General features: G+C 37.2%; 1 protein-coding gene across 5 annotated transcripts in view; it reads right to left on the bottom strand.

The window, feature by feature from the left end:
- Positions 1 to 15,702, bottom strand: part of EFR3A (EFR3 homolog A) — an 81,514-nt gene that overhangs the window by 42,826 nt on the left and 22,986 nt on the right. For all 5 annotated transcript variants that reach the window (XM_069854673.1, XM_069854674.1, XM_069854671.1 and 2 more), the window contains 3 exons: positions 14,073 to 14,223; positions 5,117 to 5,238; positions 1,812 to 1,961 (listed from right to left, as the gene is read on the bottom strand). In XM_069854673.1, coding sequence (XP_069710774.1) covers positions 1,812 to 1,961; positions 5,117 to 5,238; positions 14,073 to 14,223 — 423 coding nt within the window. The remainder of the gene's footprint in view (positions 1 to 1,811; positions 1,962 to 5,116; positions 5,239 to 14,072; positions 14,224 to 15,702) is intronic.

Genomic DNA, 15,702 nt, shown 5'->3' with positions numbered 1-15,702 from the left:
TTTTTTTTTAAACATTATGTTTCTAACTCCAGAAAATGTCTCATCTCACATGTACTCAGAAGAATCTTACATTAGGCTACTGATCTTTAAGGTATGCTTTACTTATGTGTACTTCAGCTTTAAACAAAAATGGTTGTTTTCAATGGACTTATGTTGGGGTATTTTCTGGAATGTCTGCTCTTTCTCAAATAATGCTTTGATTCCATCTGCCAGAACAATATGCTTCTTACTCCTACTCTTCAAGATGCCTCTACTTGTGCTCTACAAATATGAAATCACATACAAAACAAGACGATAAATTCTCTGTAACATCACTTGAGGCCAGCTGATCAACAATTTAAAAACACAGTTTTCAGCTTTTCTGTCATATGTGCATCATGAAAGGCTCTACTTGCTACTTGTGAAATAATTACCATCTTTTTTTCTGTTGAATGTGTATTACAGAAAAAGTTTCAAACAGCCAGCTCAGATATATAATTAACAGTTGTTTTTTAGACAGATTCGTTTTTCCTCCACCACTATTGCATTGCTCAACAAATAAAAATTAGTCCTGCAATACATATAAACTGATCTGGTTTGATCCAAACCTTATTTCAGTCAGTTTTTCCATCGGTAGTTAAATGTTGCTATATAAAGGAAAGTACATGCTTGAGGGCACTGTAAAGACTAGCAAAGGAAAAGAGCCCACCTGCATCTAAAATGCCTGTAAGAAGGAACAAAGGCTAACTAGGCTCTTCTTGTTCAGACAGCAGTTTTAGAAACCTTTTTCTCTTATTCAGATCATCCTTGAAATATAAAATCCAAGTGGATATTTCTGTACATGCTGTGTGGGCCCTTGGTCATATGCAGTAAATAGATAAAGCATGGACAGATAGACAGTTACTGAATACAGTCATTTAGTCTGAAAGTTCACTTTAGAGAAGAAACAGGTACTGACAGCGGAAAAGAAAATAATGCTTAGGAATGGGAAAAACAACCCATCAAAATGCAACAAACAAAAAGAGAAACCTAAGAGATTTATCCATGTGAAAGCATGAAACGCCTGTAGTTAAAGGAAGGCTAGGGAGCCTGCTTGCCAAACAAGTTTTTCAAGCAGCTAGGGCTGGACATCAAACAAACATTTAAACTTTTTTGCACAGCTGAATTTAGCTTTATGGAAATTTCCCAGTGCTAGTAATTAACACTTTTTACATCTACAGTGTTTGGCCACAAATACAGAAATGGACCAAAAAAAAGTGACTTCTCAGTTGTAAGGTGACTGGCATATGCTCAACGACAATTATAAAAGAGATCTTTTTTGAATGCATACCTGGCCAAGGAGAAATTGCAACCAAGAGAAGAGCAAGTTGTCTACATATAAAAAAATTTAAGTTCTCACTCTAAGTATTGTTGCAGACGACACAGACAATTGTTACTAATGGGTAAATGGGAATTACAAACTCCATTTATAACAACTATAACTAGAAACATCATTTGAGTCATCCACAAATGTATGCTTACTAACCTCTCTGTCTGACATTACAAAGCAAAAATTTTACAATTTTTTAAAAATCCCATCATGGATATATGGTGTCTGGAGTAATTTTTAGACTGAAAGAATCTAAAAAAAAATGAAATGCAAGTGGTTGAAAACACTTTAAGAAAAGAAGCATTAAGAGCAGTTAAGCAGAGCTATGCTAGCAGTTTTGAAAAGACTCAGCTAGTAAACATCAGTAGTTGTTTCCAATAAAAAGAAAAGAGAAAAGTATCTATCATAAAATCTAAGCCAAAGATCACTTAAAAAACGTGCCAGCAACCATGAATAAAAATACCTGTCAATATCTTCTATTTTCTGCATATTAAACAACAATGATGGTACTATCTTGTCCATGTGCTGAGGTTCCCATATAGTTGCTCGAAGTTCATCATTAACTGTTTTTCGAACCACTCCCTGAATGCCCCTGATTCCAGCAATTCGGATTCTAAGAAAGGAAACAAGAAATTACCGAAAATGAGAAACACAGCTCCTCCTGGTACGGCTGTTCACCTATTAAGAAGTAGTAATTATGAAGTGTGGAATTCCATTAGGTTCACACAAGCTGTAATGTGGAAACCTAGCCAAGTCGCTAAGGTTGCCCATATTGCCTTTAAATGCCTTTAAAGCTCATAAGGAAGCTGACAAAACAAACAGGAGAAGATGATCTGTAAAGATAATGCTAACACTGATCAATGAATATGTAAACTGCATATACCACCTCCAACAGAAATTACATGTGTAAAAGCCCACCAACTCTATGCAATTTACTACCCACCAGTTGAAACTGTGCAATATCAACCTATTTCAGTGCTATCTTTTTGCTTTTCAATTATTATTTTTAAGGTAATAAAATTTTGCTGATACCGTGGATTTAGAATCATAGAATAACCAGGTTGGAAGAGAGCCATCGGATCATTGAGTCCAACCATTCCTATCAAAGGAGATACAGATCATCTCAATCTACTGAAAATACAAACAACTACAGATGTTTCAGGAGGTTAACAGGGATCATTCGTACAGCACAGATGGATGAATCTTTATCAGCTACAACAGAGTCTTCAAAATTAAATACTAGCACTAACCGCCCCTGCTGAAAGCGAAATCTCACTAGTGAAATTCCATTTCAGGATCAGAAGCCAACGTTACCTGACTATATGTATAGATGATGTTCATGCTCCCATTCACGCCAGTCACAGTTCAGTGGAACCTCAAGCTAATGCAGGTGAAAAGTGACTCTAGATGTCTGTTGTTGGGTGAGTGGAATTAACCCCTAACTTCCACCAATGGTATTGACAACTTGTGTCATGGTCAGGGCAATCCACGACATGTAGAAGTTGTGGGCCAAAAGACCATCTTTATTGATTTTACAAGACTTTTTATACCCCTTCCTGAGCTGCGCGTCCATGCACGATTGGTTTAGCTAAAGACCAATAGTTCATAACTGGATGACTCCTTCTCAGTTGTAACTTCATAATTGGGTGATTCCACCTGCGGCCTGGCAGCTTCCTAATCTTGTTTACTCGGCTCTTCTTGGCGCCTTCCAGCTTCTCCAAGGATACATGGGCATCTATTCAAGGCCAATGTTTAAGTTCACACACTAACTCCTCAGACCAGCCAAGGTTTCCCACAGACTTGTGATATCTGCATTTAGAATTTTAATCTGCAGTCATAACTCCTGTGTTTTGCTGAATATTACCTCAGTACCTACAGCAAATCTGGTATGCCAGCTCCAAGAACAATTGCTGTTCATAAAGATGTCTTTCAAACCAGAAACATTTAAACTGTCTAGGGCGATGTGGAAAAGGTCATATTGCTATGTTTCATTAACTTGAGTAAAAATTGATTCAAATGGGGAAAAGAGGCCACACTTGTGTGTGGAGTGTCACTTAGCACCGATTTCATGTTCTTACTCTTGTATAGGAGGTCAAAAAATAAGAGCTGAAGTACTGAGGAAGGTGCAGCATCAAATTTCACCACATACACAAAAGGTTTCATTCCTCTAAAGAAGGCTCACATGGGTATTAAAGCAGAGATTACATTTCAATCAAGGTCATGTACAGACTTATGCCACTAGGATGAAATTTCTCCCGGCCTAAAGGTACATTAACATTGCAAACTGATACACAGATAATGGTGCTGGCTGACAACCTGAAGAGCAAAAGATAAAAACAGTTCTCTTATTTCTATAGTAATTACAGCTTTGAGGTATGTTACTTTTGGTTAAGATCATATTTTGTAGTTGAATTAGAAATGTATTAGTGTCTTAATTCATTCCATGCTCTGGTTCTTTACTAATATTACCTCTCATTTGCAAGGGGCAATGAAGGTGAAAAGTAGTACTAAAATCCTGACCTGAGTCTCATATCCTAAACTCTTATGAAACATCAGAGCAAGCAGTTTAACATTCTGTTTTAGTTTCACTAAGCCTAAAAAGGCAAAATCTCAAAAAGTTCATTTAAACATTTATGAATACTATTTGCAACCACCCACCTCAGGTACCTGTCAGAAGCCTAAGATACGAGGCAGTTGGATGATACACAGGATTCACTAGTGACACCTGCCTTTTGGTCCCTCACTGCTTCCCCAAAGAATCCTCGGGGTCATATTGTAAAACCACTCACTGGAATAGTGTTCCTAAAGGCAAAGGGGGTGGGGCTAAGGGGAAAAATACAGCAGCAGCCGGCAGATTTAATCGTAACCCTCTGGGGGACAAAATTGCAGCAGAACCCTATGCACTGCAGTAGGGCAATAAATAAGATGCCTGCAAATTACAAAAAATAAGGAGGAATGAACCAGAAGACTAAAGGAGGAATGATTTTTTTGTTTTGGTTTTTTTATGTACACAGTATTCATTCTTTTTGAAAATACAGTTCATAGATTTTTGAAACTGCAAATTTTTAAGAAAAATCCTTAGGCACTGCAGCTAACATAACAGTTACACAACCAAAGGACTGAATAAATGATCAGCACATGGAAATTTTTTTTTATAGTTGGCTGAACAATTTAATGCATGGAAATAGAAGAGATGGGTACAACAGAGATGAAAACCATATAATCTGAAAAGCCTTCAGACTTCTAAAATGGTCAGGAGTTAAATGCTGATTGATGAAGTGTATAAAGAAAGCATTGCCAGAGGGACTGGAAGTAAGAAAAAAAAATGTTGTGCTTACATAATACTATAAAAATTTGTAATGCTAATATATTAAGGCATTTCAGTTTCACACATGGTACCATACTGCAGACATCTAAGAAATTCCATTTTAGTGAGTAATTCTCAAACAGCAGATACTCAAAATATGCTTTTGCTATTCATTCCTCAAATGAGTTACGCAACTCGCACACATTTACAGTAGTAAGTAGTGCCTTTCTGAAGAGAATCATGCAATCCAGCAGGCATTATTCATGTAAAATTTCACTTGAATATTCTAGGAGCTCTGGCCACCTAAGATTTGCAATATTCAGTGCTGTTTAGAAAGTCAGATTTTCATTTTCGTCCTATGCAATGAACTATTCCACTTATACATTTTAATAAAAGCTATATTACAGATTATATTAATGTGCTAAGACAGTTTTCTGTAATACATACAGAATGGCACTTACTCGGTTTGTGTTTCTGGATCGTGGTCACACGAATGACACATGGCACTGAATCGAGACACGAAGAAGTCATAGCGTCTGTGGTATGAAGGTGTGTCTTCCTCAATGTTGGCAAATTTGACAAACTGGAAAGTGAAATACATTAAAAAAACCTTTTGACACAAATTTCCCAAATGAGAATCATGAATACTAAGCTTCATTTAAGAGGTGACAGAAAACATTGCAATAGGAAAGAATCCAGATTTGACAGTACTTAAATATTTAACTCCAGAAAAGAAAAAGTTAAATTGGAGAGTTTTCTTTCTAAAGCCTTTCCACTGGAGCTTCATTCAGATCGTTATCGGGACATGGTTTAGTCAGGATGGTGGTGCGCTGACAGTCAGACTTCATGATCTTAGAAGTCTTTTCCAACCTCTATTATTACGAAAGGGTGCAACTGCATGAAATACAGCATGCCATGCAATACAGAAACATTTAACACTTGAATAATGAGTGTCATCAATTCATAGAACCATTTGGGTTGGGAAAGACCCTCAGAGTCACCAAGTCCAACCATAAACCTAACACTGCAAACTCCACCAGTAAACCATACCCCTCAGCACCACATCGACACACCTTTTCAGTACCTGCCTGAGCAGCCTGTTCCAACACTCGACAGCCCTTTTGGTGGAGAATGTTTTTCCTAATATCCAGTCTAAACCTCCCTTGGCACAACATCAGGCCACTGTCTTTTGTCCTGTCACTTGTTACTTTGGAGAACAGACCAACATGATCTCACTGCAACCTCCTCTCAGTGAGCTGTAGAGAGCAATCCATGCAATCAAATGCTACACTGTCAGCAGCAGGTTAACTAGTAAGATTCTGACTTACTGAAATTCAAGGGAAATAAACTTGGAGGCATTTTGTCAATTCTATCTAGCTTTACAAAAGGGAAAAAGGAGGAGTGGGGGTCCTATAACTCAGTCAACTTAAATTCTATTCACAGAAAGACACTGAAAAAAAAAATCCAATCTGCAAACATTTAGAAAGTAACAAAGAGTTAAGTAACAGTCAACACGGTTTTATCAAGAACAAATCACATCAACCCAGGCTAAGTTATTCCTATGACAATGAAATAGATTTTGTGAAGCAGCATCTGTCATATCTTAACTCCAGTAATGCTGCTGACTAAAGTACTGACTGTACTTCTGTAGGAGCCTGCCTAGAATACAGTAATATTTGAGTTTCACTACAAATTTATATGACAAGAGTGGGCTCATCAAATCTGCAAAGAACATTAAGCTGCAGAGCTGTAGGCACACTTGATGCCTGGTTCTTGACAAACTAGAAAGAGGACCTGAAAAATCAAGGAAGCAACTTAGGAATGACAAATGCAAATTTCCATTTTAAGATAGCTTTACAAAAACAAGCCAGACACAGCTTAATGCAGAAAAGGAACTTTGGGTTCTAACAAACTGTACATTCAATAAAAGTTAATGCCATCATAACAGCATGAAAAAGAATCCATATTACCCCTGACACTTACGAAGAATTTTTTGCCATCTAATTGGCACTAATAAGCCCTTACATGAAGCACTGCATCCAGCTGAAGCATCACAGCTGAAGATGGTGATTAACAGATACAGTCCTTCAATTATTCAAGGGAAGGACAAATTCTTAGATAAACACCTGTTAAAAAGACTGAAAGACATTAAATTATCTAGTCTAGAGCTGCCTAAAAGATATTAGTTTTACAACATACTGAAGACAGCTAAAAAAGAGAAGAAATAAATGGTTTTCTTTGTCCAAGGGTAACAGAAAAAGCAATAATGGGCTTAGACAGAAGCAAAGGCCACCTAAGTTAGACACTAAAAAAACCCTACTTTCCTAATGCGAGCAGACTGCCTGAAACCTTTTGAATTCTCCATCACTGACAGTTTTAAGAACAGACTACAGAGGGAAGAAAAAAGTGAATGGGAAGGTTGTCAGGAAAGATTTAACATAGTGCCGATTTTGCCCTGAAGCAGAGATGTCCCATTAAGATCTCTCCACTTTTTCCCACCCCAGTGTTCTTCCTATCAAGTGCTAAGCACAGACTAAGGCATTTCTTGCATACTTTTTAAGAGGCAGAATCTGTTTTTATTAGCACATTACCCATATACACCTAGACAAGTCCAAAGCACTCCAGCATAATATACATCATACTGATTTGTGGCGGTTTTGAGCTAGTTCTCGAGATGAAAGTGAAACCTGTGTATTTCAGAAAAAAACACACTACTTTTTCTACTCTTTTAGTCTTTTTTCTGTTTTATTGAGAACATTCATCCCTTTTGACTTCACTACCAGCTCACCCACTGAAAGCTACAGGTGTGGCTGAAAATGATAGTGTTTGTAAAACTGTGTTCTCAGCCACTACTGAAAATGCAGCAAGATTGTATCAAATTAGTCCATTTGACATGTCCTTCTGTAGAGAAAATCCTGTATAGCCAGGTAAGAATAAAGTGACATACAGACAAGAAACAATTCTGTACAGTCTACTGCCACAGCTTGAAGGACAATCCACGAACAGTAACCATACGGGTTTTTTTTTGATACAGTGAGTTGTAAAAATGATAATTTCCTTCCCAAGAGACCCTGCAAAAAGCTTTAAACGTCTTGCATCTCACCATTTTGTTTCACTGAATAACCAAACAGAAAAAGATTTTCCAAAGTTTTCTGAAGACAGGGACCTAATTAGTGTTTACAGTTTAATAAAGCACAGCGTCCAGGTATGGGAAAAAAAAAAGGTAAAACCAATATGATCTTAGTATTTTCCAAACATTCAAGTGTTCAAGTCTACAAGTGATTCACTCAGCAAATTTCCATAAAAGCATGCAAAACAAAAAAAGCAAAAAGAACACAGAATATTATGGGAGAGGCTGTGAGAATTTTAACTAATCTAGCATTTAATAGTAGCATATTAATATTATCTAAAATACAAAAATATTTGATGGATGGGATCTTCCAACATAAAAAATATAACTTATAACTGTTTTGCTAGAAGAAAGATTTATTGTACCAGGAAACTGCTTTATAAGAATGAATTACAAATTCATGCTAAGGAAGTGTCAGGGTCTCCCTCTCTTGACCTGGACATTCCTCCTACATCGTGATGTAGCTTTGTCACAGGGAAGCAAGACCTCTTAAAATGGCACATGCACTAAAATGTCCAGAGACACTTTCTTTTTCATTTCCCCACATATACAACACAGCAATTTCATCTACTGAACATAAGGCACTTTTGAAGTATATTCCAAGATTCAGATGACTGAACATTTAGGCCAGTAGAAGGCTAACTGTAATTACAGTTTTGATTTCCACTGTCATTTAGTAAAGCATACTAATATTAAAGCATTTTTATTTCATTATAGAAATTTTAAGGTTTTACAGCACACGTGAGTTTATACTTTCTTCCTGCTTACAAGTGGTGCTCTTCTGCTGTTATTGTTGTTAAATAAAGGATACTTTACTCCTAAGCATCTAAGATATTTTCAAGCATGCTTCAAATACAAAAAACATTCAAACTGAAAAAGGACAAAACTCTTCTGAGAAGCCCAAGCACTTGCATACAATACACTTACAAAGTTTTTATAGATGTAAATGTGTCATTTGGTCATGCTTGCAATCACAGAAGTTTTAACAGTACAAGCATCTTCTATAATTGTACAATACAGAAGGTAGAAAAACGAACTTACATTGGTAACAGCTTATTTCCATTAATTTTGAAACCAATAAAATTCAATCAGTATAGAAACAAATAAATCTATCACAAAATAAAGAAGGAAGATATTATATGTTCAGAAGATAGTTCTGGAATCCTCAACATAAGAAAGATATAGAGCTGTTGGAATGGGTCCAGAGGAGGGCTACAAAGATGATCAGAGGGCTGGAGCACCTTCCCTATGAGGACAGGCTGAAAGAGCTGGGCTTGTTCAGCCTGGAAAACAGAAGGCTCCGAGGAGATCTTATAGCGACATTCCAGTATATGAAAGGAGCCTACAAGAAAGCTGGAGAGGGACTATTCATAAAGGCTTGTGGTGATTGGACAAGGGGAAATGAATATAAGCTGGAGAAGGGCAGATTTAGACTAGGCATTAGGAAGAATTTCTTCACCATGAGAGTGGTGAGACACTGGAACAGGTTGCCAAGGGAAGTTGTAGATGCCCCATCCCTGGAGGTGTTTAAGGACAGGTTGGATGGGGCCTTGGATAACCTGATCTAGTGGGATGTCCCTGCCCATGGCAGGGGAGTTGGAACTAGATGATCTTTAAGGTGCCTTCCAGCCCAAACTATTCTATGATTCTAAGATTCTAATATTGTTCCAGACTGAGCTCGTCAGTCTGCCTTCTACAGCCTGCAATTTTCTAATGTTTCCACTGGAGGAAAGGGGGTGCTGATACTGACAGATCTTTTCTAGACAAAGCTACTCTGTTTCATTGTTAGGGAACTATCACATAGGAAGATGTGATATCCTATGAGCATATGACTCTCAAACTATGCAGCACTGCATTAACAAGAAGTATGTGAATGTATGTATGTACTTCAAACCTAAATAGAAAAGTTTCAAATACTGGATGCATACATTAACTTCACAAACACAGTATTAAAATCATCACAATAAATAATCACAATATGAGGTTCTCAGCAATACAAATTGGTGATTTAGTTTAGTTATTAATAGTTAAGGTCACCTGACACTCCTCATTTTGAGTTTTACTGGAATGGGGCCCATAGCTTCACATTCTATTTTACTTAATGCCACTAGGATGAAAATCATCCTGAAAGGCACATGTGGAGTTGTGTAACAAAGTCAGCAATGTGGCTCACAGGGCCACACCAGTGTGGCTATGAAACTGCAAGACCAGAGAGTGAAACCATCAGTAGGATGAAGCAATACTTAACTGTGAATGACCCTAAGAGGACTGCCTAAACAAATTTACCCAGCATCACTCAAATTCTAGTAGATGCACACATGCAATTTAAAAAATAATTTATTAACCTACAGAAAGAGACAGTGTGCTTTGAGTAATCCTGTCTCCCTGTACCATCGACACCTATAAAAAAAGAGAAAGCAGCAATCCTAGAGATTAAATGCTTCACTGTGCATTAAATTGCTACTAGCACATAATTCCACATCGGTACACAGAATGAGAAGCATCTTGGAATAAAGAAGTTTCCATCACATACTTACAGATTCGCATGGTGCAGACAACCAAGACAAACAAATGATTCTCTACGGGGAATATTAATTCTGACATCCTTAATTTTTCAGTCTTGACATTTTATACTACTTTTACATATAGACACACTTCAATTATACCAAATCCAACTGCTTTTATAAGCCAACACTAATAAATACAATAATAATCTTGTTACATCAGGTACTGACTGCTTAATTTTCCACTTGGGATACTGTTTGTCTTCTTTTTAGGTGACAAATGATGACAACCAGCAATAACAGTCACCTTCTCATGCACAGGAAGACAGACACTGTCATTCATGGTATCGATATTTCATTGTTCCTAAGAAGACACTGCCCTTCTAAAACAAAGCACCCTAACAACTAGAGAAAGCATTTATGGTAAATAATATAAAATGTGGTAATACTTGGTCCTACATATATGTGCTGATTTTCAGATGAAACCACACTCTTTTATTATCAGAATAAAAAGAATACAGCCATCAACATTCTAAATCATCTTAAAATGTTTTGCATTTAACAGAGTTTTGTCAACATAGCTTAAGATGAAAGTTACAACTAAATCTAGTAATTACTAAATTACATACCCCTTTGCTTATGACCAGATGCTCACTAAAAAACAAATTAAAAAAAAAATTCTGGAATCTCTAAAAAAAAAGAGGTCATAAAATAAAAAATGTTTAAAAAAAATCTTGTCCTAGAAAAAATTGACAGGTTCGAAGATTTTAAACACTGTTCACCTCTAGGTAGGAAGTACAGGCATAACTGATTAATTCTAAGCAAAATAACCACTATGGATCTAAGCAATACATTCACTTATTTGTACATGAGAGACATTTTACTTGTTATGCAGCTACAGAAATCCTGCAAAATGTTTAAAGAGACATTTAGTATTGCCATAAGTTTCTAAATAAAAGCTTACTGCCATCAGTATTCAGATCCTGTAATCCATAAGCCAAGGAAACATCACTTTTCCCCCTCACATATTTTCAGCTCCCTTGCTAGCATATGCTATCCTAGCACATGGTTAATAAAAATATCTTCCATGATAGAAAAAGACATTTTGAACTTCATAGACACTGCCAATTTGAAATCTGGTCTAGTTCAAAACAAAGTACGATATGACAAATTCACTACTGATTTTCATCTGTTTCCAAGTACCTCCCTATATAAATAGATTTACAATGATGTCATAAAAAAACCCAAACCAAAAACAACACTGCTGCTATAGGAGATAAGCTAACATAATTTACAAATGCAACATATAAAGAGTCATAAGATTAATTACAGGGAACCTCAAGATCGGGCATGAAAGTACACAAATGAAAAACAAACAAGTGTTTTTATGAAACAGTAATCTTCAAGTTTCCTTTTTAGAAGTAAATCAACTTAAAAATTGAAATTTGATTTCAGAAATAAATTTAAAATGTGAAACAGTGGAATGAAACTTTCAGGGTTTTTGTAATATACAGAGCACCAAGTAGAGTAAGTTCTGCATCCAAAATCTGGTATTTGGAAGTCAGGGAAAACCCTTGGAAGACAGTAGGAACTTCTAGCTCTTTCCAAGACTTTAAGCTGCCCAGAGTCATTCAGTACACAGATTTATTTCATTTGAAACCCTGATGGCTCAAGAGTCCCCATAGCTAAAGAGAAACCTGTTCGTGAGAAAAAACTATGATAAAAGTCAGACAGTTCAATCTCTCTTGAAAGACATCACCACTTTTGCATCTTAGTGAAACTTTGAAAGTCATCTTTGGGATGGAAAATAATCAAGATCTACTTATAGCCACAATCAAACACCATATCTTTTTAAGTGTAATCACACTATAAATTTGTATTGGCCTAAAACAAGAATTTAACCTAAAAATATTATACAAACTTTTCCAAAGGTTGCCTGACTTTTCATTAGCTTAAAGACATCTAATAAAGAATTTCTTTTTCTCTTCCAGGTGATACCAGTTGCCGCTTCAAGCTGCTACATCAGAGTAACGAAAGCACTTGGAATATTATTCAGTCGCTATACCATCTCTACTCCTTTTTGTGTTTGTGTCCTTGTTCATTCATTTCATTCAGGAGGAAAGAAAAAACTAAAAGAGGCTAAATGTGATGGTAAACTTTCTCCACATCTAACAAAATTGAATTAAGAATACAGTAGGTCAGTGACCTTGTTAACGGACAAGCTGTCAGTGTCAATACACTTTGCTACTCTTGAGTCAACGCATATCTTTTCCCTTCACTGACTACAGAAGGCACCAAGGGAAATTAGCATTATTAGACTAAAATGAGATTTTGGAATACTGATGATGAGCAATGCAGATTCACTCTCCTCACAGAATTTGACATCTTATTTAGGAAAACAATTATTTTTGGTTACTGAGTTTTACAATAGACAAACACTAATTGTCTCCTAATTTAGGAAGTTCATTAATCTACTTTGCTCATTTCGGAACTGATGGGCATATCAAACAGATTACCATAAGGTGGAGTTCTGTTCAATAACACTCATTTGGAAGCGATGTGTGTCTTGTACATTAAAGTGGAGGCTGGCAGAAACTGCCACTAAGTATCTTAAGCAATTGGAAACTGACGTACATCTTTTGGCAGACCAGGAAATAATTTCCTAAGTTACTTCTCTAAGAGCTCTCACCCAGGCATTATTATACAAACAAATCACAAGAAGCAGGGTAATCTAGCTGAAAGAGATTAAAAGAAAGACATTAAAAGAGATAAATCAATATGTATAAATAATACCTACTTATGTATGTTTCATGTATCTGATTACTCTCAGTAAAGTTATGCTGTTAATCTGAAGCACAAGGGGACACTCCTCCCTTACATCACAGCAAGAATTCTTTGCATTCCACCATAATAACAAATTCTGCTCCAGAATAGCATCGCTTTACTACACCCTGAAATGCAACCCCATTTATTTCCATCGACTGAGAATCATGTCCAAAGGAAAGCCAAACAGTTTTGCAGAATCCACAATAAACACCCCTACCCCCTCACGCCCACCTCCCTATCCTCCCCCCAGCTAATAATGGCAATCATTACTTCTTTACTCATGTAGAAGCAGTCAGTCTAAGTGAAAACAGTCCACAACCTTGCAATTTACGATATTCCTGTTGTACCAGCTGGGAAATACAACAGCTAGAAGGGAAGTATCAGAGAACTATAATATTGATTGCACCCATTTCTCTACTTAGAAAACAAGATCTCCAAATCTTAATTTTGACACTTTTAGTTATGCCACTCAAGCCTAGATCTGAATCCTGAAATATAAGATGGTGAGGTTATAACACTGAAAGCTTTTGCCTCCAGGCTACTTCTCAGCTAACAGGAATCTTTCTGTGGAAAAAGATGTTATTTCCCCCATCTCATACCATCAGTCTCATTGCCACAGAGCAAGAAAACACTGCCATACCTATAGAATGGCTCCAGGAGGTCTGTTTAAAGTTTCAAAACACATAGTCTCAGAACAGCTTTCCTGTTTATTCTAGAAGTTACTTCTGCAGGGGATGAGCTCAGAATTCAAAATACTTATAGAGACTGAAAGGAAACAATTTTCTGCTTCCAGCTGATATCTTCTCTGTGTTTAGGCCCAAATGGTACAGCCTGCCATGCAAAGAATCTTCTCAATTCATGTTAACTGGCAGATACTTTGAGACTTCTGAAACTACTTTCCCATAGTAAACAAGCAAAGATTTATTCTGATTTGATACAGCATCTGAGTTCACTCACAGAATTAGTTCCAAGAACTTGCAGCTTTGGTTCGCCTGATTCCAGAAGCTTGGCCACCATATGAAGGAAACTTTCCACAAACGGTTTTATGCTTTGAGAATGGCAAGCCATTAGAAGTTGGTCCAATGCCTCCATGGCAATTAAAACATATCTGAAAATTAATTAAGAGATTCAGATAAAGATGTGCAACATGTATCATTACCTCAATTAGTTCAATTTACATCCTTATTATTACAAAAATTAGAAAAGAAAGACTGGAAGGCACATATTTCTCACTGGAAATTACTGGTATTTCCCACCTTCACACTTTTTTTTGGTTTTTTTTTGGGGGGGGAATGCTGAGTGTTTTAGAAGGGATGTCATGATAATTGGTAACAGAGTAAATACAGTTCAGTTTTCTTTCCTAGCACATTTTATTGTCAATTACAAATCCCAGCTTTCTAGCCTACAGATTCTCTGCCTATACAATTCCCACTATGGAAAGCCAGCAACTTATTCATGCTCCTGCAGAGTCAGACTGCTAAATAAATGAAAAAGAGTAAATAAAAGCAGTGAACAAAATTAATTACTCTAAATAATGGCCATTTAACCATTCTACAAAGTTATAAATTAGCTTTTGACATGATGAAGGCCAAAAATGATGGCCTGTAATGAATGTTGCCTTTCTTTTCCAATTCCTGCCAGTTCTAGGACTCAGTATTTTCCTACTCCAATTCCATCTTAAAATCTTCTACCTCTTTTGACTCTATGTCCTTCAAAATTTCTAGCTCAAATTGGACTTACAAGTATAGCAGAATTTTAAAGTTCCCATTTCAACACAATTTAGCCTCAAGGGCTGAAAAGAAAGATAACCCCAGTTACCAATACTCTGAATGACATTCAACAGCGTACTGGGTTTTCACTGCAAGATTTTGGTAGCAAGGGGTAGCAGTGGTGACTAGAAGACACCAGAAGCTTCCCAGCTGACTCCAAAATGGATGTACCAGTCCCAAAGTTGAGCCCCTCACTGACACTGGTAGTGCCCAGAGAGGACCTCCAGCGAGCAGATATCCACACTGCAGACCATGGAGGACCCCCTGTAGGTGGATGTGCCCTGAAGGAACCTGCAGCCCATGGGAAGGCTCTGCTGGAGCAGGCTCCTAGAACAGGCTGCTGGCAGGAGCCGTGACCCCATGCAGGAGCAGCTTATCTGGCAGGACCTGTGATCTGCAGGAGATCCATGCTGGAGCAGTCCGTTCATGAAGGACCTCACCCTGCAGGAAGGACCCATGATAGAACAGTTCATGAAGGGCTATCTACTGTGAGAAAGACTCAACATTGGAGCAGAGGAAGAGCATGAGGAGAAAGAAGCAGCAGAGAAAAGAGGTGATGAGCTGACAGCAACTCACATTCCTCACTGCTGTGCACTGCTCCGGAGGGAGGAGATAGAGGAGTCAAAAGAGAAGTTGAGCCTGGGAAGAAAGGGCACTGGCGGAAAGGTGGTTTTAGCTTTGTGTTTCTCACTACTCTATACTGTTACTCATTTGCAATAAATTAAATCAATCTTCCCCAAGTTGAGGGGGTTTTGCCCATAACAGTAATTGCTGAGTGAACTTCCTGTCCTTATCTCAACCCATTAACTTTTCCATCT

Source organism: Phaenicophaeus curvirostris, chromosome 3, assembly GCF_032191515.1.
Source record: "Phaenicophaeus curvirostris isolate KB17595 chromosome 3, BPBGC_Pcur_1.0, whole genome shotgun sequence".
NCBI lineage: Eukaryota > Metazoa > Chordata > Aves > Cuculiformes > Cuculidae > Phaenicophaeus > Phaenicophaeus curvirostris.
Note: the sequence above shows the minus strand (reverse complement) of the source record. Positions and strands in the feature narration are given on the sequence as shown.